General features: G+C 41.6%; 1 protein-coding gene across 4 annotated transcripts in view; it reads left to right on the top strand.

Annotated features, from left to right (window-relative positions):
* Positions 1–27962, top strand: part of Golga3 (golgin A3) — a 51546-nt gene that overhangs the window by 2225 nt on the left and 21359 nt on the right. For 3 of the 4 annotated variants that reach the window (XM_057765998.1, XM_057765997.1, XM_057765999.1), the window contains exons 2-11: positions 2827–3142; positions 5389–5661; positions 9542–9654; positions 11484–12130; positions 12739–12850; positions 16203–16509; positions 19464–19666; positions 22620–22757; positions 26352–26513; positions 27077–27445. In XM_057765998.1, the coding sequence (XP_057621981.1) occupies positions 3007–3142; positions 5389–5661; positions 9542–9654; positions 11484–12130; positions 12739–12850; positions 16203–16509; positions 19464–19666; positions 22620–22757; positions 26352–26513; positions 27077–27445 (2460 nt within the window). In that variant the 5' untranslated portion in view covers positions 2827–3006. The remainder of the gene's footprint in view (positions 1–2826; positions 3143–5388; positions 5662–9541; positions 9655–11483; positions 12131–12738; positions 12851–16202; positions 16510–19463; positions 19667–22619; positions 22758–26351; positions 26514–27076; positions 27446–27962) is intronic. The other variant, XM_057766000.1, reaches the window with a different exon arrangement.

Here is a 27962-nt window from a genome sequence, read left to right as displayed (position 1 = left end):
GAAATCTACCTAACAAGTTCTTACAGCCAAATGGAGGAACAGTCAGGATTTGAGGCGAACATGTTTAACTCAAGTTCTATCGTTTATGTCCTTGCTGTACCTGAGGCTAACATTTTGGTTTTTACTTATACAGATGTTATTTGTTATTATTCGATAATGTGTCATCAACCAGACATCTTTGGGAAGTCCTCTTTTATTTTTGGCTATGCTTCATGTCTATTTGATGATAACCTCCGTAATAGGGTAGCTATTTTTATGGACCAAGTTCATGGATTCTGCTGGGGAAAACTCGAAAACCTTTTGCCTCTGAGATAGTAGTCTCTCAGAGTGGATCTAGGTGAACTGGTAAGGTTAGGTGTTCCTTGGTGATAGCTTTGTGCTACTATCTAGAAATGGGAATGCAAGTGGTTAAAAATGGAACTATAACCTGAATGAAGTTCTACAGGACTGTAATCCTACCATTCAAAAGGTAGAATCAGGAGGATCTACATGAGTTGGAGACTATCCTGGCCTGTATATTGAGCCTTAGTCTAAAAAAAGGGGAAAAAAAAATCCCAAACCAAAACCAAACAAATGAAGCTAGCTAAGATAGCACACTCAATAAAGTGCTTGCTACACAAGCATGAAGACTTGATTTTGATGCTTTGCCAAAGCCCATGCAAGAAAGCAGGTATGGTAATGTATACTTGTAACTCCAACACTGGGGAAATGGAAACAGGCAGATCCCTGGGGCTCACTGGTCAGCCAGTATTGAAACTCCAGGTCAGTGCAAGATACTGTCTCAAAAAACAAGATGAATGGCATCTGAAGGTGTGTCCATATATATGCACAAAAAGAACCAAATTGACCAAATGAAAAACAAAAGGGTAACTTTAATGAGAATGAACTTCTTGTTTAAAAAAAAAAAAAAACACACACACACACACAAATGTAATGTGTATTACTAAAACTAGCTTTCTTGTGCCTCTTCCCACTCCCACCCCAGCTGTCTTGTCTTCATCTTTGGTACCCAGAGACTTGCCCTTCTCAGCAGTCTGAGGTAATGAGACCCTATATTACTGAGTCGTGCTTATCAAAATTCGAAGGAGACCGAAGGTGTACAGTAAATGTCAGTTTATTGTCCTCCAAGCAGGACTGCTGTCAGAAGCCCAACTCCTAGCACGGTCCAGAAATTTTGTCTGTAGATTCACTTGAGGAGGTAGCTGATTTTGAACAGGAGCCATCTAAGTGAGTTAACCAGAGTCAGTTGTAGTTGGGGGTCCTCTGTTCTGGAGGGCTGTACCATACCATGTCTGAAAAGAGGAAGGGCTGCTTAGGAATCATGTGTCTTGCTGAGCACAAAATCAGAGTAAGGGGAATAAAGAGGGAAATATGTGATAGTCTCCAGCTTGTGACAACTTGATACATCTGCCATCAAATTAACATCATCAGTGGAACTTGAATATTCATGGCTAATGTTTGTCTTTATGGACAGTCTCACTCTTAGCCTCTGAGCATATTATTTCTGGGACTTCTTAGCTGTCCTTTTTGTATTTGTCATATTTCTAGACCTATACTAGTCATTTGCTATGTTGATAGGCTGAGGTGACCGTATCATTGGTGAGTTTCTTCATTCACAGGTGGTCATCAGTCACAGAGAACAGATGGAATCAGAGGACATGTGTCTGCAGTGGCAAGTGTCAGTATGCTAGCCCTACCGTTGAGCCAGCATCACACCTTTTTAGTGAGGCTTCTTAACTATAATTTCTCAGTGTGAACTTTGCTTTTGTTTGGTTGGGTTTTGAGACAGGGTTCAACTTTATAGCCCAGACTTGTTGAAACTCACTGTGTAAACTAGATTGACTTCAGACTCCAAGATCGTCCTGACTACCTCCTGAGTGCAAAGGCTTATGCCACCACACCTGGTTTCAGCATAATTTGTAAGCTCGGGATGTAGATTATTTTGCCATGAAACATGTTAAGCATAGCACAGAAAGAATAATACGGAACTTATTCTGAAGAATGTAGATGCCAACGTTCCTACAGAGTATGCCTGGAAGCTCATATTTAAATCTTACTTTTTGATAAGGAAACGAGTTAGTAGTATCATCAGCACACTTCAGAGTTGATAACTAATTGCCAAATTCAAGGTGAAATTATATTTTCCTAAACTTAGTCTGCCATAGTGGGTCAGAAGACTACTGATCCTCCTAATAGGAAAAGATAGATGATCATCTGCTGTAAGGTCCCTCTCTGCCCACTTTCTAAGTCAGCTCTTTTTGTGTGTTCTTGGCTTCCCTTCCTGATCTCCCCGTCTAGCATACTATATTATTATCTCATCCTTTGGCAACTGCTTCTTTAATTTTCACTCCTCTAGATCTGAGTTGCATAGTTTACAGCAGTGGAATTGCCTAGTAGGAACTTTGGCCTCAGGCATGGTCATTCCAGGTGTTTTATGAGCAGCTAAGTCTGTCTAGTTTATAAGCTGCTGGTCACAAATAGTTAATTAAAATCAGATTAAGCTTAAATAAGATTTAAAGTTCAGTTTCTCAGCACATATTCAACTTTTAATAGATAACAAGTTCTTTTTAAAAATCTTGGAAAATTATTTATGGTAGAACTTCTGTAACTGGGACCAGGAGAGACACTCAGTTCCTTAGGAAAGGGCTAAGGTGTGGCTGGTTTAATATTTTGCTCTCAAAACCTAGGATGATGTAGGTGCTCAAGGACTGTTTGTGGTGTAGAAATCTGTGTTTGTTTTCTGTACAAGTTGGGAATCTTGTAACTGTTACTTGAAATCTAACAAATTATGTTTCATAATGGGTTTTTTTTTCTTCCTCTTATTAGGAATCATGGTATTACTTGGTTTGACTTCAAGCCATTTGTGAGACATTAAACCTTACGCTGAAAACGGAAAACAGAGTAGGATCCTTCCTAGAAGGTCTGGGTTGTTGCTGATGGCAGAAACCAAACTTAATCCAGACTCATATCTAGCTCCTCAGAGTCTTAGCCTGGGCTGCGCTGACCATGGATGGTGCATCAGCTAAACAGTATGGCCTCTGGGAAGACAGTTCCAGCAGTGATATTTCATCTTGCCCTGAAGCCTCACTGGAGACGTTGGGCTCACTGTCACTACTGCCTGACCAACCAACCAAAGCTCAGTGTAAGTCAACAGGTCATTCTATACCCTGGCATTTCATTTTCAAGAAGATGTGTTCAGTTGGTGTCTTGCAGGGGGACATGAACTTTTCATTCTCTCAGAGTGTTTTAGTCATCTTACAGATATTTTCATTTGGCGCTGACTTTAGATCAAGCACAGTCTCTAGTCAACAGAATAGGAGCCACTTGGATATGTACCATGTTCAGCAGCCAAGCTGCTTCCTGAAGGCTTCTGTGGATCTCAACTGGTGAATTATTGTTAGTACTTGAAATTATACCTTCCTGGTTGATTGAGTACCAAAGTTTTAATAACTGGAACTGATTAGTGGTCTAGGATTCCTGAGGCATGGTTTCTCTGTTAGCTGCTGGATTGTTTGTACATCAGGTGATTCCCATACCCCATGCAGTCAGGAACTAGCAATGTAATATACACCTTAAAAAGATAGATTACTAAGTACTAGTTCTGACAGAAATTGCACTGTAGGTCTTATAAAATGATGTTCAAGAAGTTAACATGCAGTGGATGAGGCAGATACTGGTATTCATGCCTGAGATAATGTGTTCTTGTATGGAATCACATCTTAGATCTACCTTTCGGGAAAAATCATGGTACATATGCATAGGGTAGTTGTGAATGTTAAAAGAAGTGATGGATGTAACCACTTAGATCTACCATGCAGGAAGATTCATGGAACCTATACATAGGATAGTTGTGAGGGTTGAAAGAAGTGATCTATATAATGAGACAAAAATGCTGGAATATAGCTCGGTGATAGAGTGCTTCCCTGACATATGTGAAGCCCTGATTCAATCCCTACTGCCTAGTGAACATCTGATAAGTGGATATAGCCTTTTTTGTCTTCTGTTCATCATGATGTATATATTTAAGCTTATATTTGGAAACAAAGTCTTCATACATATTGGATCTTGTTGCTTTTAGATTTTGTTTAAGGTGTAACATGTTGCTCAAAACTCATTTTGTTTAGCAATCTACACATCAGAAAGTGGTATCAGCCACTTGTAACTTGTATCTGAAATGCAGAATCCCTGCACCCTTTCATGAAGGGTGACAGTGTAGAGCCAGAATCCCTGCACCCTTTAGCAAAGGGTGGCCTTTAGTAAAGCCGACAGTGTGGGGCCATCTGTGTCCTACAGCAAACGGGTCTGGGCATTAAGGATTTCTGTGCTCTACCTCCTACTTGTGGCTTTCTTTTTCAAGGATGCATGTCAGTGAGTAGCAGAACCTTTTATTTGTAACAACCCTGTTTTTACTTGGCTTGAGAAAAAAAAGGGGAGGGGTCATATTCCTGCATGCTCTCTGGATATATCTTGGTACCCATTGGTATTAGTGTCTGTGAAATCTTAAGTCACTCTGCCTGGGAATTCCTTAGGATAAACCCTCCCTCCCTCCTTACTGATAAATGGTTTACCCACCAGGAGAAGGCAGAAGAAAGTCTAAATTGAGAAGTCTTCATCTTTTGAGGTAGAACTGTGTTTTAGTTCTTTGTACAGTAATGACAGTGGTTGAGCCTGGGTTTAGGCAAACCTAGGTTTTAAAATTTTTAGTGTTTTTGAGGTATGGTCTCTTGGAGCCCAGACTTTCCTCAGACTTGTTAAATAGTTAAGGATGATCATGAACTCTTGACCTTCCTGCTTGTACTTCCCAAGTGCTGGGATTATAGGCATGAACAGCCACACCTGGCTGTGAGTAGAGTTTTTATAATACCTAACTCTTATTCATCAAGCCAAAACAAAGTTTGGATTCTGTTCACTTTTGCAGAATCACTCTGATTTGATTATCTACCTCGTTGGAGGAGAACATGTTCTGAACTTAACTTTGAAAGCAGTCCATGAAAATGTGAGCGTGGACTCTGATTAGCCCTGCTCTCACCTGTAGGTGATTGAAAAATTCTCAAATTTCTTTTAATCCTCTGTCCCCCTCCCACACACTCTTAAAACATAGACTTTCAAAGGTTTTTATTTATTTTTTTCTTATTTAAGTGGGAAGGAAACATGAATTAAATACCACAGTCCTAGTGTGGAGGGTGAGGTAAACAGGTGAGGACATGAGACTTTGCCCCAAGTCTCCCTGCCCCAAGACAGGCATGGGGCCTATTTCCTGCGAGTCAGAGAAAACAGACTTATATGATGTAGATATGCTATGCTCATGGGACTTACATATGGCTGTGTGTCTGGAAATGACTTAAGCTTTCTCAAATACTGCCTAACACTCTTTTTCTTTCTTTCCAGATGCCAATGTTGAGGTAAACAACAGCGTTTTTAGGGAAGGAGGAAGTCCAGATAGATTCAGCCAGGAGGCCCTCTCTCAGAATGGGCAGTTCCCAGACCCTCCATTGTCTCTTGATCCCACAGCAAGCCCAGTGGTACCTGATGCCTCTGCAGGTGTGGATGGTTTCCATGACAACCTAAGGATGTCTCAGGGAACTAGTGCTGAGGGCAGTGTTAGAAAAGAAGCTTTGCAGTCTCTCAGACTCAGTCTTCCCATGCAAGAAACGCAACTGTGTAAGCATCCATTCCCTCTGGACTCTTCCCACCCCTTGTGTCAGCATCTTCTACTTGGAATCAGTGCCTGGCTGCTCTTGTGTGAGCAGTCCTGTCTTATCTTAGTACCCAATAGGGGAGGCAAAGGGATGATCTTCATGATGTAGCTTCCCTTTAAAGAGTCAAGTACATCTGGATGTTGGAACTTTTCTTCCATTCAGTACTAGCAACAGTGTCAGACTCCCTGACAAAGACACCTCACATGTCGTTCTTCATGGGTGGCCAACCAACAGGCAGGGGCTTTGTTTTAAGTTGGCGAATCAAATTCTCACAAGATCCTTTACATATCTATAAAACATACCCAGAGTTTCATCATTGTCTTTAAAAACGAACTGTATATGGCTGTAATTAGCTACTTGTGAGAAGCAAAGGCAGGAGCACTGAAAATTGAGGCCAAACCAGCAACTTAGCAAACCCCTATAATTAAACAAAAGGAATCTTAGGGCCGGGCGGTGGTGGCGCACGCCTTTAATCCCAGCACTCGGGAGGCAGAGGCAGGCGGATCTCTGTGAGTTCGAGACCAGCCTGGTCTACAAGAGCTAGTTCCAGGACAGGCTCCAAAGCCACAGAGAAACCCTGTCTCAAAAAACCAAAAAAAAAAAAAAAAAAAAAAAAAAAAGGAATCTTAGGGGCTAGAGAAATGGTTCAGCAATTAAGAGCATTTACTGCTCTTACAAAGTACCCAGATTTGGTTCCCAGCATCCACATCAAGCAGCTCATAACCCCAGCTCCCAGAGGGTCTCATGCCTTCTTGTCACACCTATGGTTATCTGCACTCAGAACCACACACACACACCTAAAAATAAATACTTTTTAAAAAGTAATTTTAAAGTAGGATTCTATTGTTTAAATAATTTTATAAGATTAAAACACTTGGTTTTATCTTGTGTCTCCCCCACGACTTGTGTTGGCAGCTCCCTGTTACCTAATGTATTTCTTTTAATTTCCACTCTTCGGTTGATTTTTGAGACAGGGTTTCTCTATGTAACCCTGGCTCTCTTGGAACTTGCTCTGTAGACCAGGCTGGCCTCAGAACTCAGAGATCCATATGTCCCAGAATGCTGGGATTAAAGGCATGGACTATCACCATCACCTGGCTTTCCTGATATATTCCAATCCTTGGCCATTATGGACATTGTAACAGCTAGAATCTTGGCACATATGTCCTTGTGCCGTTATGCTTGCTTCTCTGTGGATCAAGCAGGTCTTTAGTTTTATCCCACATAGTCATATTGCCAGTAACTGGTGAAGACACTTTCCCCCCATATAGACACTCTTCTTTCTTTTTTCTTTCTTACCTTTCTTTTTTTTCTTTTGTGTGTGTGTGTGTGTTGCTGTTGTTTGATGGGGTGGGCTATTTTTTGTTGTTGTGGTTTTTTGTTTATTTGTTTTTGGGTGTTTTGTTTTGTTTTTGTTTTTTTCTGAGAGTCTTGCTTTGTATCCCAGGATATTCTTGAATTTGTATAGGCAAGACCATCATAGAGTTTGTGATTCTCCAGCCTCAGTCTCTTATCTACTGGGATTACAGGCTTGCATACACTTTTGCTCTTTTGTTATTGTGTTGTTTTATTTTTGAGATAGGGTTTCACTGTGTAGCCCTAGAAGTATATATGAAGATCAAACTGGTCTCAAACTCACAGAGATCTACCTGCCTCTGATTCCCAAGTACTGAAACTGATCCATTTCTGTTAGTTTTGCAGATGAGGTCTGTGTACCCAGGCTAGCTGCCGCCGCTGCTTCTTTCTTTCTTTCTTTCTTTCTTTCTTTCTTTCTTTCTTTCTTTCTTTCTTTCTTTCCCTCCTCCTCCTCCTTTTCCTCCTCCTCCTCCTCCTCCTCCTCCTCCTCCTCTTCCTCCTCCTCATTCTCCTCCCCCTCCTTTCTTCTTCTTTTGTTTTGTCTTGTTTTTTTTTGAGACAGGATTTCTCTGTATAGCCCTGGCTGACCTAGAACTCACTCTATAGACCAGGCTGACCTCAAACTCACAAATGTCTCCTCCGCTCTGCCTCCCAAGTGCTAGGATTAAAGGCCTGTGTCAGCACCTGCCTGCCTTTAGCATCTGCTTCTTAAACTCAAGTGATCCTTCTACTTTAGCTTTCCAGGTAGTTTGAGACCACAGGCATGTGTCACTGTACCCAGTGCTGCATTATTTTTAATACATGATGGTGAGGTAATGATACATTGTTTTACTTCAGTTGCCAAAGAACTTGAGCATCTTTTTATCTGTTGGACATTTTTACTGTCATTTTTGGAATGATTTGCTTTTTTCTTCACTAGCATCATTTTGTCAGTGTTGTAGTACATTTTACATTTCTGAAAGTGTACTAGTGTTTAAGTCAAGTGATGTCTTGTAGGCAGACGGTAGCTCGGTAGATAAAGAAGCAAAACCTGATGACTTGAGTTTGATTCCCCAGAATCCATGTAAAGGTGTAAGGGGAGGACCAACTCTCCGAAGTTGTCCTCTAACCTCCTCACTCGTGTCATAACATATACTTGCCCGTACACATAGAGAATAAAAATAATTCATAAATTTAGGGTCTGATGAGATGGCTCAACTGCTAAAGGCATTTGCAGTCAATGCCAAGGACCTGATATCAATTCCCAGAACCCATATAATGGAAAGAGAAATGACTCATGCACTTTGTCCCCTGACCTCACAAGCATGCCCTGGAAATTGCATATTCCTACCTCTCCAATAAATAAATAAAATTATACATTTTTTAAATGAGCTTACATATTTGATCTTACCTCCCCAGTTCTAGGGAGTTCACACCTTGCTAGTGACAAATGTATGAATCTGTTGCTGTCATCCTGACCTATAAAGCTCTATCTCATACAGCTTGTCATGGAGCTTTAGTGTTGTTTAAACCCAGGTCAGTTTGCTGATTTGTGGCATCTATGCAATGGCTAGAACCCCTGGATTTGTCATACATACGGCCAAACCACTTGAACTACAGTAGCTCTGAAAAGTCAGTGCACAGATTGCTTACCATGGTGGTAAGTTCCTAGTGAATCTGGTAGCTGTCCATATTTTACAGACTCTTCTTGAAAAATATCTTTTTAAAAATATTGCTTCTTTAGAATCCATATCTGAAGAGGGTGATGTATATAAAATAGTTGGATTATTGCATTAGCCGCCCCTACCCTTTGACCTCTTAGTATTCTGCTGATGTTTCACAGACAATCTTCTGGCTATTAGGATCAAACCGCAGACCCAGCCCTGGTGAGAGTGGCTGTCTTGGTTTGCAGCTGCAGTAACTCTAGGTCACTCACCTCCCAAAAGGTTAGGTTTTAAACATTTTAAATCACTTTTTGATTTAAAAGTTTTCGTTTTGCTTACTCTTTTTGAATATGAATTCTGGCTTTGAGTTCATTTGTCAGGAAACTGATGCAGCTGTCCTTAGCCCTCAAAGGCAGACTCTTCCAGGTCTTCACTCTGCATTAAGTGCTACAGCAAAACTAATCTGTTTTTTAAATAGACAATGTTTGAATAAATATGGTCAAATATGGTCTTGATTTTTACAGTGTTGTGGCTTGTTATTACAGCAATTGAGAATGTAATTTCATAGTTGGGAGTGTAACTTTATAAGAAAATCTATCTTTTGTCATGAGAAGAGGCCCGTCATGGCATTGTGTCACTTGTAAGACAGATCTTATCTATATGCAGTGACTGTGGCTCTAGTTTTTTCTCAGTCTGGAAACTGTCATGAAATATAGATGGCTGTTTGTGGTTTATAAGCTAAAATATACTGGTGATTAAATTTAAAACAACCAATCTGTGATTGCCAACTTGTTTTCTGTACCCTGCCCGGTATCAACTTCTCAATGGTCATTTCCCTTGCAGGTTCCACTGCTTCTGCATTGCCCTTGGAAAATGAGGAGCAGATCCGACTGCAGGCCCGGAAGCGCCTGGAAGAACAGCTGCTGCAGTACCGAGTAAAGCGCCAGCAGGAGAGGGTAAGTCTGGATTGGAGTCTGGGCTGTATCCTGTTTCCTCTGTGTGAGTTCTGTAATGTAAGGTTCTCGTTTACTTCTGGATTGTCCAGTCCACATCTGAGTTGTCTAGTTTCTCCATCTCAACCTTTCCTTTTGTGTTCTTTTCCAGCAGTTTCTAGCACATGTTTAACTGCAGTGTTTAGGATGTTTGTCATTCCTCCCCCATCCCTCCCCTGGGATCACATAAATTTGTTAGAATGTCAGGATGGAAATTTTCCTGTGAGAGAAGGTTATGTTGGGGCTGTAGAGATGGCACTGGCTTTTCTTCCAGAGCATCTGTGTTTGATTCCCAGCACCAACATGACAGTCCACAATCCTCTGTAACTCCATATCCAAGGCATCCATCACCCTCTTCTGACCTCCAAGGGCACCAGGCATGCACATGGCACACAGATATGCATATAGGCAAACACTTATGCACATAAAATAATAATAATTTTTAGGCCGGGTGGTGGTGGCGCACGCCTTTAATTCCAGCACTCGGGAGGCAGAGGCAGGCGGATCTTTGTGAGTTCGAGGCCTGGTCTACAAGAGCTAGTTCCAGGACAGGCTCCAAAGCTACAGAGAAACCCTGTCTCAAAAAACCAAAAAAAAAAAAAAAAAAAGAATAATTTTTAAAGAAAGTTATGTTGACATACAATACAAAGCTGAACTTTTTCCTTTATCCCAAATATCACTCAGGCCATTTTGGAATTTCTAGTTAGTATATGATGTGAGAGTTAGAAACCCTAACAAACAGTAGAATTGGTGTTATTTGCAGATTGACGATGCCTTGGAAGACTATGAATAATGAACTCAAAACCATTATTAGATGTAATTTGGCTTAAGAAATTGTCTGTTGGGGGCTGGAGAGATGGCTCAGAGGTTAAGAGTACTGACTGCTTGCTCTTCCAGAAGACCTGAGTTCAATTCCTGGCAACCACGTGGTGGCTCACAACCATCTATAATGAGACCTGATGCTCTCATCTGGCCTGCAGGATTGCATACATGCAGAACACTGTATACATAATAAATAAGTCTTAAAGAAAAAGAAAAAAGAAAGAAAAGAAAGTGTCTTTATTATTTCTGCTTATTAATGGGAAAAATCAGTAATTATCGCTTGGAAAAGATAATTTACAACAATAAAAATGATAAAAAAAAATTAGCTGGGAATTAAAATGATAATAAACAATTTAAAATGGAGCAAGAGTTTCACATAGTTGAGTGCTTTGACACAGTTACCTTAGTACCAAGATGGAGGCAGGGGATCACAAGTTCTTAATCAGCCTGAACTATGAGACCCCTGTGTCACCATCCTCCTCACCCAATTAGAAAGGGTACAGTATGTCTTTGGTGAGGTATATATAAGCAGATAAGAGTAAAGATGCTTACTACCTCTTGAATAATTTCAAAACTAAAAACTAAAATAATTTCAAAACTAAAGTTGACCTAATTTAATAGGACTTTTTGAAAAAAATAGTTTTTCTCTATATTTGAGAAACTAACCAGGACGATAGCAGGAAAGTTAGATGAGCAGGAATTGTTATGTTACTCACTTTAAAATATTTTTCCAGGGATGGCTATTAAAGGATGTGTTTCAGGCCCCGGATGGTCAAATCTGATTATTCAATGTTACCTGAGTGGTTCTTGAGAGAAAGAGAATTAAAAGATCAGCTGCACCCAACATTCTAAGGGTCTGGCAGACTGCCATTGGTAGAAAGAATGTTCATTGGCACATGCTTTATGGATGACAATTTTAGAATACTGCTTGCTAATCTTAATCATATTTTATACTTTTGTTTTCTTCTCAGTTCAGTCAACCTGCAACAAAAGTGAAACTTTTTAGTACACTTGATCCTGAGCTCATGTTAAATCCAGAAAATTTGCCAAGAGCCAGTACTGTAGCTGTGACAAAAGAGTATTCCTTCCTGCGTACCAGTGTTCCTCGAGGGCCCAAGGTAGGCAGCTTAGGGCTGCTGGCGCATTCTAAGGAGAAAAAGAGTTCCAAATCAAGCAAGATTCGGAGTCTGGCTGACTACAGAACTGAAGATTCAAGTGGCTCTGGTGGCCTAGGATCCACTGCTGATGCTGTTGGAGGTTCCCTGAAACAGAGTAGAAGCAGCACTTCAGTTGTGTCTGAGGTTAGCCCGTCACCTGAGACTGATAACCGTGTAGAGAGCACCTCACTGACGGGGGATAGTGTGTTGGAGGCTGACGGAAATGAAAGTGACAGCTCCTCACACAGCAGCTTCTCTGCAAGAGGGGCCTGTAGTGTCCTGGCTAATGTGGGCATGCCGGGAGCAGCTTATATGGTTGATGGCCAGGAGATTTCTGCTGACGCCCTGGGTCAGTTTCCTTCGATTAAAGATGTACTACAGGCTGCAGCAGCCCAGTGCCAGGATGAGAACCAGGAAGTCAACGGGGAGGTACAGAGCCGCAGAGACAGTGTCTGCAGCAGGTAAGGCAGCAGCCTTGACTCTGGGCTCTCAACCACTGTTGTGCCAGGTGTTTTGTTAATGCAGCCCAATCTTTACATTAGCTTTTCAACTGCTCAGAGCTCTGCCACTTTATAAGTAGAGTCATTCTAAACCACTTGTGTGGTATGAAAAGCATCCATTTTCTCATATTCACATAAACCTATCTCTTAAGCACCTGGGAAGGTGCTTATAAACTCCTGTTTCTGGAGCATGTTCTTTTATAGGAGGCATGAACATAAAATTAAGTACACTGTAAAGACTTTTTGCTTGTTTATTTTAAAATCTGGGAGGAAGTGGGTGTTAGTGATGCATACCCATGATCCAAGCACTTAGGAGACTGAGGCAGGGGAATTGTAAGTTCAGAATCAGTCTAGACTTTATAGAGAGTTTCAGGTCACAGAGGACCTGTGTATTTCCTACATAATAGAAGGACTCTATCTTTTAAAAAAGCAAAAACAAAACAAAACCAAAAAGATCCAGAAAACAGGAGAAGCAGAAGGGGTGTGTAGAAATTGGACAATATGAAGAAGGATAAAGGATTAACAACTATTATATTCTCATCTCCTGACTTTATACTTCTGACCCCTAGTATGTCCATGGAGAGCTCTCTTGCTGAAACACAGGATGAAATGTTGCAGATTCTCAAAGATAAAATGAGACTTGAAGGACAGCTGGAGGCTTTGTCATTAGAAGCCAGTCAGGTAAGGGGTGTTTGATTGTTGCTTAATGAGGCAAATCTTTGAAAACAATATCTTTTTGTCTTTGCTGTGTGTAATTTTATAGATATCCTTAAGTGTAATTCATCAGCCAAGTTGTCCATGTTAAACATTTTGTCTGTAGAGCATGTTGGTCTTATACAAAGTTGTGTTAGTTGTGTTATAACTAATTCATTCTTTCCCTTTTTCTCCATCAGAATTTGCCAAGAGCATGTCCTAAATATACCTGAGAGTCTGATAGCTTATTTCTCCTGGTGGCTTTACATTTCTCTGATAGAGTAACAGTTTCGTTTTGTCTCCATTAGTACTTTTTGCAGTGGCTTCTACATTTACTTTCTTATCTTTTTTTAGAGCCTGTCCTGGAACTAGCTCTTGAGCTCTTGTAGACCAGGCTGGCCTTGAACTCTCAGAGATCCGCCTGCTCTGCCTCCCGAGTGCTGGGATTAAGGCATGCACCCACCACTGCCCAGCCTACATTTACTTTTTAATAGTTTTTTTTTTTTCAGTTCTTAAAGGGTATTATATTTGTTTGTTTGTGCTTGTGTGTACGGTAGGGATGGATATACACCTACTTTGGCATGTATGTGGATGCTAGACAATTTGCAGTAGTTGGTTTGTTCTTTCTACCATATGGGTTTGGGGAATCAAACTAAGAGCATCATGCTGGAAGCAAGTGACTTTACCTTCTGAGCTATCTTGCTAGTCCAGGGTCTGCTTTGTCTGATATTAATTTTACTATATCTTGTTTTTTTATGGGGGAGGGGGAATCTGGAGATACTGACCAGTGGTTAAGCGCACTTACTGTTCTTTCAGAGAACCCAAGGTTGTTTCATAGAATTCAAAACAGGCAGCTGCACAGCTGCCTATAATTTCAGCTCTAGATGATCTAGCATACCCTCTTCTGTCCTTTGTGGGTACTTCCATGTGTATACACACATACATAAATTTATTCTTTTAAAAAAATGATTTTTCATTTCTTTTTTTCAAATTTTATTTTATCGATATTTATTGAGTTCTACATTTTTCTTTGTTCCTCTCCCTGTCTCTCCGCTTCCCCCTTCAGGCCTCCCCCAAGGTCCCCATGTTCCCAGCTTACTCAGGAGATCTTTTCTTTTTATACTTTCTACTTCCCATGTAGATTAGATCTATGTAAGTCTCTCTTAGTGTCCGCATTGTTGTCTAAGTTCTCTGGGATTGTGGTTTGTAGGCTGGTTTTCTTTGCTTTATGTTTAAAAACCACCTATGAGTGAGTACATGTGATAATTGTCTTTCTGTGTCTGGGTTACCTCACTCAAAATAATGTTTTCTAGCTCCATCCATTTTCCTGCAAAATTCAAGCTGTCATTATTTTTTTCTGCTGTGTAGTACTCCATTGTGTAAATGTACCACATTTTTCTTATCCATTCTTCAATCGAGGGGCATTTAGGTTGTTTGCAGATTCTGGCTATGACAAACAGAGCTGCTATGAACATAGTTGAGCACATGTCCTTGTGGCACGATTGAGCATTCTTTGGGTATATATCCAAAAGTGGTATTACTGGGTCTTGAGGAAGGTTGTTTTCTAATTTTCTGAGAAATCGCCTTGCAAGTTGTACCAGCTTGCATTCCCACCAGCAATACAGAAGTGTTCCCTTTTCCCCACAACCTCTCCAGCATAAGTTGTCATCAGTGTTTTTGATTTTGGCCATTCTTTCAGGCGTAAGATGGAATCTCAGAGTTGTTTTTAATTTGCATTTTCTGATGACTAAGGATGTTGAGCATTTCCTTAAGTGTCTTTTAGCCATTTTAGATTCCTGGTTTTTCATTTCTTGCTTTTTAGGTTTTTCAACTTTCTCCTCCTCATCCTCTTCTTCTTCTTCTCCTCTTCCTCCTCCTCCATTTCTTCTTTTTCCTCCCCCCCCCTTTGTTTTGAGACAATTCTCATTTAGCGCAGGGTGGCTTTGAAGTTGCTATGGAGCTAAGGATAACCTTGAGCTCTTTATCCTCATACCTGCCCCCCCAATGGCTTGGATTACAGGCCTTTGCCACCATGATTGGCTTGTTTTAATTTTGTTTGTTTATTTTTTTCTCACTAGCAGAGAACTAGATTTTTTCTTTCTGTCAGCAGTTTAGAATGAGTCTGTTCAGGGGAATTCAGCTATTACCTTTATGAGGGGATCATTACACATACATGCTGAGATAGCAAGAGACCTGAGGTTATAAACACATACTACAGTATGAAAAGCCATGTGTGGCGGTGAGATTAAATTGCTTTGCTAAGTACATATGTCATGCTTAAAAATTCCTTAGGCATAAGTCAGTTAATTAAGCTATACATAAAACAGTCTTCAAAGGTGACTTCAGAGGTTTTAAGAGTAATTTTTGGTTGCCCACAGTTTTCTGTACTAATTCAGAATGTAACTTTTTTGCCTACATTTATGCTTCCTCTGTAAACTCAGTTCTTAGGTTGGTCTGAGCATCTTCACTTGCTTCTTCACTTGCTTTGTTTTCTAATGTTCCTGTGAAGTGGGTCCTGCTAAACTCAAGAGCCACATAGATCTCTGGCAGTTTTATGTGGATGTCAGTTATACTGGCTCTAAATTCCTCTTGACCTGGTGTGCAGGTCAGAGTTAGAACATTTGCCTAGCGTACATAAATCCCTGGGGTTAATCCCTATCACTGCAAATTAATAAAATCTTGTTGAGTTTTATTGATTTATTTCAGTTCCTTTTGGTGTTTGTTCTGTTTGTTGAATATGTTGTCTTCACAATTTTCTTTAGTGTCTTGAATTCCTATACATACTCTTAGACTTGGGGTGAGTAAAATGTGCTGGTGGCTGGGTCTTTGTCTTTTTAATTTTTTATTTATCAACACCCCCACCCCTTTTGTGGTGCTAGGGATTGAATTCTGGTCCTATTGCATGCTAACCAAACTCTCTACCACCGAGTAACACACCCAGCCCTCACTTGTCTCTTGGCTCCTCTGTAGCTCCTGGGCTAACTTTGCTCTATATGCTCTGTCCTGTGGCATTGTTGTAGTTACTCAGTGCCACTCTTCCATCTGCCCTGGCTCAGCCCTGGAGTGTCTACAACAGCATTTTTCTGCAGATGTTTTGCAGATTTTCTTCAGTGATCAGAATCTGACTGCTTTTATTTCTTAGGATCCTTCAACTTCTTTGATATGAGGGATAGCTGTCATGTTTAAGTGACTGGTTTGGGGGTAGAATGTTTTAAGTAACACTCATTTTCTCTGTCCCACTAATTGTAGATGTAATCAGTTTCAGCAGCCTTGTTAAAACAGTGGATAGAAGTGACTTATTTTTATGAAAGTCATTGTGGTCGTTTGTGGGTATTTTCAGGCACTTCAAGAGAAGGCTGAGCTACAGGCCCAGCTTGCTGCCCTGAGCACAAGGCTGCAGGCACAGGTAGAGCACAGTCACAGCAGCCAGCAGAAGCAAGACTCCCTTAGTTCTGAAGTGAACACTTTGAAGCAATCTTGCTGGGATCTGGAACGGGCCATGACTGACCTGCAGAACATGCTAGAAGCTAAAAATGCCAGCCTGGCATCCTCTAACAATGACCTGCAAGTGGCAGAGGAGCAGTATCAGAGACTGATGGCCAAAGTGGAGGACATGCAGAGAAACATCCTCAGCAAGGACAACACAGGTAAGGCCTGCAGCCCAAATGTGATTTCTGGATCATGTGGATGTAGCTTCAGGTTCACGTTAGCTTAGCATTTAATACAGAGTCTCTACATTACTAAAGTAAATAGAATTTTGGCTGAACTCTTGAAAGTCTATGCTTTTGCATAAAATAGCTGTTGTAATCTTAGAAATTGACTTGGGCTTTTGACCACTAGAAATAATTCTTTCTACTCTTTTTTTCCCCTAAACCCAGTGTTTTTGGAATAGTTGAGCTGTGTGGTTTTTTTGCTTTTTTTTTTTTGTTTGTTTGTTTGTTTTTTTTTTTTTTTTTTTTGGTTTTTCGAAACAGGGTTTGCTGTGGTTTTGGAGTCTGTCCTGGAACTAGCTCTTGTAGACCAGGCTGGTCTCGAACTCACAGAGATCCGCCTGCCTCTGCCTCCCAAGTGCTGGGATTAAAGGCGTGCGCCACCACTGCCCGGCGAGCTGTGTGTTTATTGTACATTTATCCCTATGAATTTCACATGTTATCTAAAATATTTAAGAGCAATGCCTATATTGTTGATTAGTGACCCTTTGTTCAGTGTGTTGGTCTGTAACTCTCAGGAGCTAACCTGGAGGTCATTCATAGAGATACCCTGGTTTCAGTCTTCACCTAAGCCAAACCCTGATACCAAACAGACATTAAGAAAATATTATTTGAATAGGAGTTTCAAAGAGAGGGAGAAATGGGGTTAGGATTGAAGACTTCAAGACCCAAGGACATAGAAAAACACAGAATTCTTAGGTGAGGCTCTTGTCCAGTGCAGAGGAGGGTCGTGTCTACAGTCTGTACTTTCAGCTGAGACTGTGAGGCTGTGATGACCTTAAGGAGAACAATGATAAGCTGCTATCCCAGAAGCTCATTTCTAACACTAGAGCAGAGCAAAGTCCACCTGCATCAAAGCAGTCCCTTAGTAGTTGCTATTTTTCAGTCTTTGACAATTTTTTGATAATTAGTTCCTCAGGGGAAAAAAATCTGAAATTTTCTAGATGAGTTAATTTTGTTCCTTTGAGGACTGCCGTTTTCATTGGACTAGTGTTCCGAGGCTAGCATAACAGACTTGGGGTGAGTTGCTTACGTGCCTAGTATGGAAGTTCCTGCACTGATCTGTAGCTGCTTTCTGTGTAGGATTTGGATGTCGACACTATTTTGAGGTCTCATTACTTTGGAATTGAAACAATGAAAAGAAAGGATCATAAATTCTCTTTTAAAAAAATCATACTTTTTTATTGTTATGTTTTTGTTTTTGAGACATGGTCTTGTGTAGCTTAGGCTAGCCTTGAACTTGCTTTGTTACTGAGAATGACCTTGAGCATTGGATCCTTCTGCCTCCCATCTCTCAGGTGGTAAGCCAAAAATCTTGTACCACTATATCCTATGTAGGGTTACTATTGCTGTGATGAACCACCATGACTTAGGGAGGAAAGGGTTTATTTGGCTTATGCTTCCACATCACTGTTCATCATTGAAGGAAGTCAGGACAGGACTCAGACAGGGCAGGATCCTGGAGGTAAGAGATGATGCAGAGGCCATGGAGAAATACTGCTTACTGGCCTGCCCCCCTGGTTTGCTCAGTCTAGTTTCTTATAGAACCCAAGGACCACCAACACAGGGGTGACACTACCCTAGATGGACTGAGCCCTCCCCCATCAGTGACTAATTAAGAAAATGCCCTACAGGATTACCTATGACCTGATCTTATGGAAGTATTTTCTTGAGTTTTTGTCCTCTCAGATGACTTTAGTTTATGTCAAATTGGCATAAAACTATCCGCAAACTGGTCACCTCTTTCTCTGACTCTCTCATTATCATTTAAAACATTGAAACCAGGTTTAGTGGCACATAACTTCAAAACTTTAGTCCCAGCTACTCTGAAAGCTAATCGAAGAAATAAAAAGTTTATGGCCAGCCTGGACAACTTAACAAGTCCCTGTAACCATATAAAAATAAAGAAATGAAGGAGAATGTCTTCAAAAGACAAGTAGTTCCTAAATTCAGGATATAATTAAATTTTTGGTTTTTTGAGACAGGGTTTCTCTGTAGTTTTTGAGCCTGTTCTGGAACTAGCTCTTGTAGATCAAGCTGGCCTCAAACTCACAGAGATCCGCCTGCCTCTGCCTCCCGAGTGCTGGGATTAAAAGCGTTTGCCACCACCACCCAGTTCATTACAGATTTTATAACGAATTTCTTCCCAGCTTAACTTTATTTGTAATTCCAGGTTTACTCATAGGACTTTTATAATTGTTCATGGACATTGCTGGATTAGCTAAGATTTGAGTCACTTGATATGTGTTCTTCCAACTCTGTAGGAAAAGGGGACACTCAGATCTCTTGTTCACCTCAGGTCAGACTGTTAACAAGTGTCCTTTTTGTATCTGTTTACTGTCGCATGCCCACTTTGGGGCTTTCTTAAGGGGGTGTTTTGCTGTTTAAAATGGCTCCAAATACTGATGTTCTGTATGTGAGGAGACTGAGCTATTCTGTGGAGGAGACAGTTTGTTACAGAAACTTTCCTGTCGTGGTAGCTGACTTCCACAGAGCTGCTGGCCATGAACTTTATAGTCATTCATCATAATTAAGATAAAATGACAGATGGGTGAATAATTAGTAGATAATAGAGAAATAATTCAGGAAAGAAATAAGATAAATAAGGTGTGTTTAAACAAACTCTCAGGTAAATGAACAGATACATTCATCAGTTACTAGAACTGTTATGTTGAGGGACTCACAGGAACCCCCTATCTGTCTGGGAGCAGTGGTTCTTTGTCCACCACTGCTGTTTTTGTGGTGACTTTATAGAACACAGCCACTGTGCATACACAACATCAACTGTATTGCTTCTCTCCATTGACTTCAACTTTAGGTCAGATGACCAATCAGCTGTGGCTTTTGTTAGTGGTGGTTAGTCTAAATTGGCTGTCCTTGCTTGCTTTCAGTGCATGACCTTCGGCAGCAGATGGCAGCCCTACAGAGTCAGCTCCATCAAGTACAGCTGGAGCGTACAACACTGACCAGCAAACTACAAGCATCACAGGCTGAAATTACATCACTGCAGCATGCCCGGCAGTGGTACCAACAGCAGCTTGCGTTGGCCCAGGAAGCCAGGGTCAGGCTGCAGGGAGAGGTGGCCCACATCCAGGTATAGTGTGGGGAACTTCTTTCAAGGATATGGCATGTGCTTTCCCCTGCATTACAAAGGTGTTTCTAAACTGAGTACGATGACATCCAAAACTCTTAAAGACTGAGACAAGACATTCCAAGCTACCAAAATGGGGGGGAAAGGTGTTTATGGTTTTAGATTTCATATACATGTTTTTGTTTAGTATCTGATGATTACTTCCTAACCACACCCCTCCTCTACAAGAGCTTTTCATTCCTTCCTTTCAACCAAAGGGTCAATCTTCCTTTGACCTGAGCCCTCAAACACAAATTTCTTGGCCTTTGAGGCTCTCCCATCCTGTCCTCTGTGCTTTGAATCTCTTTCTTGAGATGTTCTTGAATGAAAAAGAATTTGGCAGGTAGTCCTTGTCAGAGTTTGATCTTTCTCTGGCTGCTTGGTCTTGACCAATAGATATTTCCTACCTGAACTGTTGGCTTTCAGGACCTATAAGGGACATTTTCCTCTCTCCTATTTTGTAGCAGAAGCTAAACAAGCCAGTCTTTGAATTTGCATGTGTGAAAGGATGTGTTGGTCTGTGTATCCTTTAGACAGAAGTAACACTGATGTGTATGGTTTCGCATGGCACTATCTGGAAGCTCTACTTAGGCATTATGCCTTTGAAACATGCAAGAGAAATAGGCAAGTTTCTGGAATATATATATATTTTTTTTCATCTTTTTTTTTTATTCTTTTTTAATTAAAATTTCCAACTGCTCCCCGTTTCCCATTTCCCTCCCCCTCCTCCCACATATTTCCCCTCCCCCCGCTCCCCTCCCCCTATCCCCACTCCTCTTCTCCTCCCCCCACTCCATTCCCCCTCCCTCTCGATACTGAAGAGCAGTCCAAATTCCCTGCCCTACAGGAAGACCAAGGTCCTCCCACTTCTATCTAGGTCCAGGAAGGTGAGCATCCAAACAGGCTAAGCTCCCACAAAGCCAGTTCATGTATTAGGATCGAAACCTAGTGCCATTGTCCTTGGCTTCTCATCAGCCTTCATTGTCCGCCATGTTCAGAGAGTCCAGTTTCAACCCATGCTTATTCCGTCCCAGTCCAACTGGCCTTGGAGAGCTCCCAATAGATCAGTTCCACTGTCACAGTGGGTGGGTGCACGCCTCGTGGTCCTGATTTCCTTGCTCATGTTCTCCCTCCTTCTGCTCCTCATTTGGACCTTAAGAGCTCAGACCGTTGCTCCAAATTGGGTCTCTGTCTCTCTCTCGATCCATCGCCAGATGAAAGTTCCCGTGCCATTCTCCTTGGCCTCTCGTCAGCTCTCATTGTCTGCCACATTCAGAGTCCGGTTTTATCCCATGTTTTTTCAGTAGCAGTCCAGCTGGCCTTGGTGAGCTCCCAATAGATCGGCCCCACTGTCTCAGACAGTGGAGAGGATGAAGGGAACTGGGGGAATTGGGGTGATTGGGGATAAAGGAAGGTTGGATAGGGGAGCAGGGAAACTCATACCTTAGTTAAGGGAGCCACCTAAGGGTTGGCAAGAGACTTGAACTTGGAATGGCTACCAGATGCCCAGGGCAATGTCCCCAGTTAGTTCATTGGGGCACCTGAGGATAGGGAACCTGAAATGAACCTATCCTATAATCATACTGATGAATATCTTGCATATCGCCATAGAACCTTCATCTAGCGATGGATGGAGATAGAGACAGAGACCCACACTGGAGCACCGGACTGAGCTCCCAAGGTTATAATGAGGAGCAGAAGGAGAGAGAACATGAACAAGGAAGTCAAGACCATGAGGGGTGCACCCAACCTCTGGAATATATTTTACTCTGAAGGCCTGACTGACTATACTGATTAAAGATGCAAAAGAGCACTTTCAGTCATCCTTTGGAAAATTTAGCTTAGTCAAGCATGCAAACATGTATCTGTAATCCCAGCACTTAGGAGGCAGAGGCAGGTGGCTCTCTGTGAGTTCTGAGGCTAGCCTGGTCTGTAAAACAAGTTCCAGGCTACACAGCAAAACCCTGGTTCAGAGAGAGGGGGGAGGGGGAAGGAAGGAGAGGGAGAGGGAGGAGAGCGAGATAGGAAGAGAAGAGAGAAAAAGGAAAGAAAGAAGACATAAATTGCTATGCTCTTTAGGTGTAGAATATTCAAAGAAGTTGAATTCATGTGTAAGTCAGGGAAATAGAAAGGTAACTGTCAAGGAGTGTGATGATTTTTTTATGGTCTGTAACTAGGGTTTTTCATGCTGCTTCTGTCCCTGACTACTGCTTTCTGTAGTACCCAGTGGGGTGGAAGATGCAGGGCAGTCCTTTTCTTTTTGTTGTCTTTAAACACAGCCCCAGCAACTGCTGTATTTCCTCCCTTGCTCTGTGCAGCTTCTCTAGCTCTGAGGCCCATCATTCTGTCCCATGTTGGACTTGTCAGTTTAGGAGGTCTGCCAGGGTTGTACATGAGGTGGGGGAGATCTTGCCACAGACCTTTTGCACTTAAGTATTTTCATATTTTGCTTCTCTCTGCTGCTCCTCTTCTACCCTTGGGGGAAGGTTTAGGGTGCTGAGTTCCTTCTCTCAAAGACACTGTGAGCCAAATTAGGCCTTGATTGTCTCTGGACCTGGTGGTGATCCAGTGGGATTTGGTTATTAGTTTATAGGTGTACCTTAAGTGGGAACTCCAGTGTAGGTCATGTCCAAACTGCATGATCTCAGGTGTGAAAGCCTGATTTCTTGGTGCACCTCCCTCCCCAAAACAGGACCCACATGACTCCAGTTCAACATAGGCTGGCAGAGGATTTGTGTAGTTGAGTCCTGGGTGGAAGACAAAAGGGCAGGAGCTTTCCCTGCATTGGGGGACATTTAGGAGGTCAGCCAGTAGCCATTGTTAACAAAGAGAGAACATCTTAGTGACAAATGATAGGATGGCCTACACTTAATAGCTAATTTTAAGCTCTTTTTACCTCCTGGGTTTTTCTTTGAAGGTTGGACAGATGACCCAAGCAGGCCTTTTGGAGCACCTGAAGCTTGAGAATGTGTCCCTGTCTCACCAGCTGACAGAGACTCAGCATAGATCCATCAAGGAAAAAGAGCGCATAGCTGTTCAGCTCCAGAGCATTGAGGTGAGGGCTGTGGTGATGGTAGAGTGATAATTTTTATCTAACTTTGGCTCTTGCTAGCAAGTGTAAAACATGCACGGATATAATCAAATTACCTATAAGTGAACATAAATGTATCTTGTGACTATGTATACTTTTCTATATTAGGTAATATTTCAAAAATTCTTGTGGGGCTACAGAGATGGCATAGTAGGTGAGAGCACTTGTGCAAGCATGAGGACATGAGTCACATAAAAGTCAGACGTGGCTGTGTGTGCCTGTAAGTCCAGCATTTGTGGGAGCTTGAGACGAGGAACCTGTGAGCTTGCTGGCTAGCTAATCTACACAGAATGGCAAGTTTCACTTCAGTGAGAGACATTGCTTCAAGGTGGTTTGATGGAAACAGAGGCAGACACCCAGTATCTTCCTTGGGCCTGTCTGTGTGTGTGTGTGTTTATATTACATATGTATATACATGCATGAGTGTGTTCCCACTCACTTATGTGCATGCACCATGCAAACATCACGCACACACAAAATCCCTTTGAGCAGTGTTCAGTAATAGCTGTTCATCATTTTGGAATTATACATCTTCTCTGGCCTGAGTGTCCTTGGGACCTTGTAGTTCTTCTCTAAAACCTTGGACCTGAGTTCCTACCAGTGCACAGTGTATTGTTGCTATCTTGGGACAGAGCTAGCCATAGAATGAATGGGGGAAAGGAGATTAAGTATATTTGTATGTTAAATAGTATTTCCCAGTGATGATAGTGTTTTTTGTTTGTAAGTGCTCAAACTGCCTTCAGTCCTGCAGTGCCCACTGTTCTCCCAAAGGCATTTTCACTATTGTCTGTGTCTCTAAAGATCATCTCTAGATGATGATGGGAAATATAGTATATTTTCCCTGGATCCAAATCCCATTCTATGTAACACCCTAACAGTGGTTCTTACTGCAACACTTTAATAAGTTCCTCATGTTATGGTGACCCTGACCATAAAATTATTTCATTGTTGGGCTAGACAGGTGGCTCAGCAGTTGAACGCACTGATTACTCTTCCAGAGGTCCTGAGTTCAATTCCCAGCAACCACATGGTGGCTCACAACCACCTGTAATAAGATCTGGTGCCAACTTCTGACCTGCAGGGACACATGCAAGCAAAACATTGTATACATAATAAATAAATAAATCTTTAAAAAGTTATTTCACTGCTGTTTCATGACTGTAATTTCACAACTGCTATGAATTGTAATGTAAATAAATATCTGATATGCAGGATATCTGATATGTGACTCCTCAGTGGGGTCTTGACCCATAGGTTGAGAACCACTGTCCTCAATGATTTCTTAACCTAAACCTATCTGAGTCTTTTTTTTTTTTTTTTGCCTTTTAAGACAGGTCTTTGTAGCCAGGCTGGCTACAAACTCTCTATAACTAAGATAACCTTGAACTCTTAACCTCCTGCCTCTGTGTCCTAGGGATTGTAAGTATATAAATGTCCCACAATATCCCTTTTTATGTGATAACGAGGATCAAACCCAGAGCTTTTTGAGTGCTAGGCAATCATTTTACTAACTGTATTATATTCCTAGCCCCCCCTTTTTTTTTCTTGTTAGAGATGGAGCACAAGCTCTTTTGTTTGTTTGTATTTTTGTTTTTCAAGACAGCATTTCTCTGTGTAATGGCTCTGACTGTCCTGGAACTCGCTCTGTAGACCAGCTGGCCTCGAACTCAGAGATCCACCTGCCTCTGACTCCCGAGTGCTGGAATTAAAGGCGTGCGCCACCACTGCCCAGCAGAGCATAAGTTCTTATATGTGCTAGTGATACCACAAGCCACATCTCTTGCCCTAGTTTCCTTTTGTATAAAATCGATAGTAATACTTGCTTGATATTCTTGTTACAAGAAGCAAAAAAGAAGAAACCATAAAGCATCTAGTCAGTGACTGACAGGATGGTAAAGTTGCTTGCTGCCAAGCCTATTGACTTAAGTTAGATGCCTGCAACCTACATGGTAGAAGAAAAGCTGACTCCTGCAACTTATCTTCTGACCTCCACAATGTCACCATCATATGTGTGCCGCACGCTGAATTGCACTTGCACACACACTAAATGTAAAAAAGAATTTTTTATATTTAAAAAAAATGTAGTCAGTAATGGTTGTGAATTATGTTTCTGGGTCAGTTTTGATCCTGACCTTTCATAGATAGTTAACACAGAATTCAGCTTACTGATGGCTCATCTGATTTCTCATCTTTTCAACGTTCTACTTGTTTTTGTTCCCCACCCCCTCCATATGGAGCACACAGCCATTTGGCTCAGATAATGGGAGAGAACCATGTTGAGAGCCATAATGAGTAAAGGCTCTGTAAAGAACCAATGACACTTTTGATGTATGAATTATTTCCTGTAAGGAATGTACCAAAGCTGGGTGTAATAATGTATACCCACTGCTATTCCAGCACTCAGAAAGTATTTGACCAACATGGTCTACTTATAGACTTGCATTTTAAAGTTTAAAAAAAAAAAAAAGTTCAGTGTGTTGGCACATACCTTTAATTCCAGCACTCATCTTTTTTGTTTGTAGTTTTGAGACAGGGTTTCTCTATGCAGCCTTGCCTGTCCTAGAACTCACTCTGTAGACCAGGCGGGTCTCAAACTCAGAGATCTGCCTGTCTCTGCCTCCCAAGGGCTGGGATTAAAGGTATTGCCCAGCTTCCAGCACTTGGGAGACAAAAGTAGAAAGATCTCTCTAAGTTTGAGGCCAGCTTGGTCCACGTAGGAAGTTGTAGTTCAGTGAGGCCTACAACTCAGAGGCAAAGTGGAAGGAACAGTGAAATGGCTTGGTAGTAAAGCGCTTGCCCCCAAGACTGACGACGAGTTTGGTTCCTGTGACCAACACAGTGAAGGAAAGAACCGATTCCCACAATTGTCCTTTGACCTCAAAAATACGTGTATTGCATCTTTTCCCCATATATATGATGTAATTAGAAAGCCTCTGTCTTATTTTTTTAAAAAATAAGGTATCACAATGTCAGGTTTTACCATTTATAGCCAAATTATTAAGAAATGCCATATTTAGCTAGGTAGATCTCTGAGTTCAAGGCCAGCCAGGTCTATAAATTTCAGGACGCGCTCCAAAGCTACAGTGAAACCTTATCTAGACAAAACCAAACAAACAAAGGGCGTGCTGTTTCTAGGACTAGAGAGAGGGCTCAATGGTTAAAAGCACTTGCTGTTCTTTCAAAGAACCCAGGTTGAATTTTCAGCACCCTGTGTCTCACAACCATCTTAACCCCAGTTCCAGGAGATCCAATGCCTTCTTCTGGCCTCACAAGCACTAAGCATGCAGGTGGTGCCCATATATATGCAGTCAAAACATTCATATGGGCTGAAGAGATAACACAGGTGAAGAGCAGTGGCTGCTCTTCCAGCATTCCTGAGTTCAATTCCTGGCAAAAGCATGGTGGCTCACAGCCTTCTATAATGAGGTCTATGCCCTCTTCTGGCCTGCAGGCATACATGCAGGCAGAAGACTATGTATAATAATAAATAAATCTTTTTAAAAAAACACTCACATACACAAAATAAATCTTTAAAAGAAACACTGTTTTCTTATTCAGGCTGACATGTTGGATCAGGAAGCAGCATTTTTACAGATCCAGGAGGCGAAGACAATGGTGGAGGAGGACCTCCAAAGAAGGCTGCAAGAATTTGAAGGTGAACGGGAGCAGTTACAGAAAGTGGCAGATGCAGCAGCATCCCTAGAGCAACAATTGGAACAGGCAAGTAACTACTGCTTCCTGAACCCCAGGCTCACAGAGATTTATTTGGATATGGGCTTTGCATGGTATGCATGTTCCAGTGCCATTCATGTGTGGCCTGTGTGTGATCTCTGGCATCAGACTGTATTGGTAGTTTAGGATGTTTGTTGAATATATTTGAAGGATCACTATCAGAGTGTTCTGCCGCCAACTCTACCAGGTTTGCTTCTATTTATGTTCTTTTTTTTTTTTTTAATATTTATTTATTTATTATGTATACAATATTCTGTCTGGGTGCATGCCTGCAGGCCAGAAGAGGGCGCCAGAACTCCTTACAGATGGTTGTGAGCCACCATGTGGTTGCTGGGAATTGAACTCAGGACCCTTGGAAGAGCAGGCAATGCTCTTAACCGCTGAGCCATCTCTCCAGCCCCTATTTATGTTCTTCTATCCAAAAATTTTACATAAAAAAGACTCTTCAATGAATTCATCAAATGTATTTAAATCCTGAACATCAAAAATGTATAAATTCTTGTACCAGGGTGGAAGGCAGGCAGCATGTTAAGTTTATCATTTGTTTTCAGGTGAAATTGACATTGTTCCAGCGAGACCAGCAGCTTGCCGCACTTCAGCAGGAGCATCTAGATGTGATAAAGCAGCTCACCTCCACGCAGGAGGCTCTACAGTCCAAGGGGCAGTCTCTTGATGACCTGCAAACACGTTATGACGAGCTACAAGCAAGGCTAGAGGAGCTGCAGAGAGAGGCTGACTCTAGGGAGGACACAATTCACTTCTTGCAGAATGAGAAGATTGTTTTGGAAGTGGCTCTACACTCGGCCAAGAATGACAAGGAGGAACTTGACAGAGGAGTACAGCAATTGGAAGAAGATACTGAAGAGACATCAGGACTATTGGAACAGCTGAGACAAGAATTGGCTGTCAAGTCCAGCCAGGTAATACTGTCTTAGTTGTTTTCTGGAAGGACCATAAATTGATTCTTTTCTGGGATGTCTTGTTACAAATGTGACCAGTGGAAGAGTGTTCTTAAACAGGAAACCAGTAGTTCTTGTTCTAACCTTTAACTCCATTGGCCTCTGGGTGTGGAGGAAACAGATACTGAGAAAACAAGTGTTTTGTGGGACTTTTAAATGTATCTGCCAAGAAAGCACCAGGTTTTGCTGCTTTATGTTATGACTTTCAGCTGGAGGAGAAGCTGCAGTATACTTGGTTTGGTTTCTTCTTCCTGCATGTGGCAAACCAGTCATGATGTGATACAATGTTCAAGGTAGGACAGATAGTTCATAGCAGTTTCCTCCTGTTAACACCAGTGTCCTGGTGTGTAAAAGTAAAAGCACAGCCCACTGGGCTGGCCATATATGGGGAACAGCAGTGTGCTAACACTATGACACTGAAATTGACAAATCTATTAAGAAAAACATAGTAAAGAAGGATGATCAGAAAATGGAACTT

This window comes from Chionomys nivalis, chromosome 3 (assembly GCF_950005125.1).
Source record: "Chionomys nivalis chromosome 3, mChiNiv1.1, whole genome shotgun sequence".
NCBI lineage: Eukaryota > Metazoa > Chordata > Mammalia > Rodentia > Cricetidae > Chionomys > Chionomys nivalis.
The sequence above is the reverse complement of the archived record's forward strand: the minus strand, read 5'-3'. Positions and strand labels throughout refer to the sequence as shown.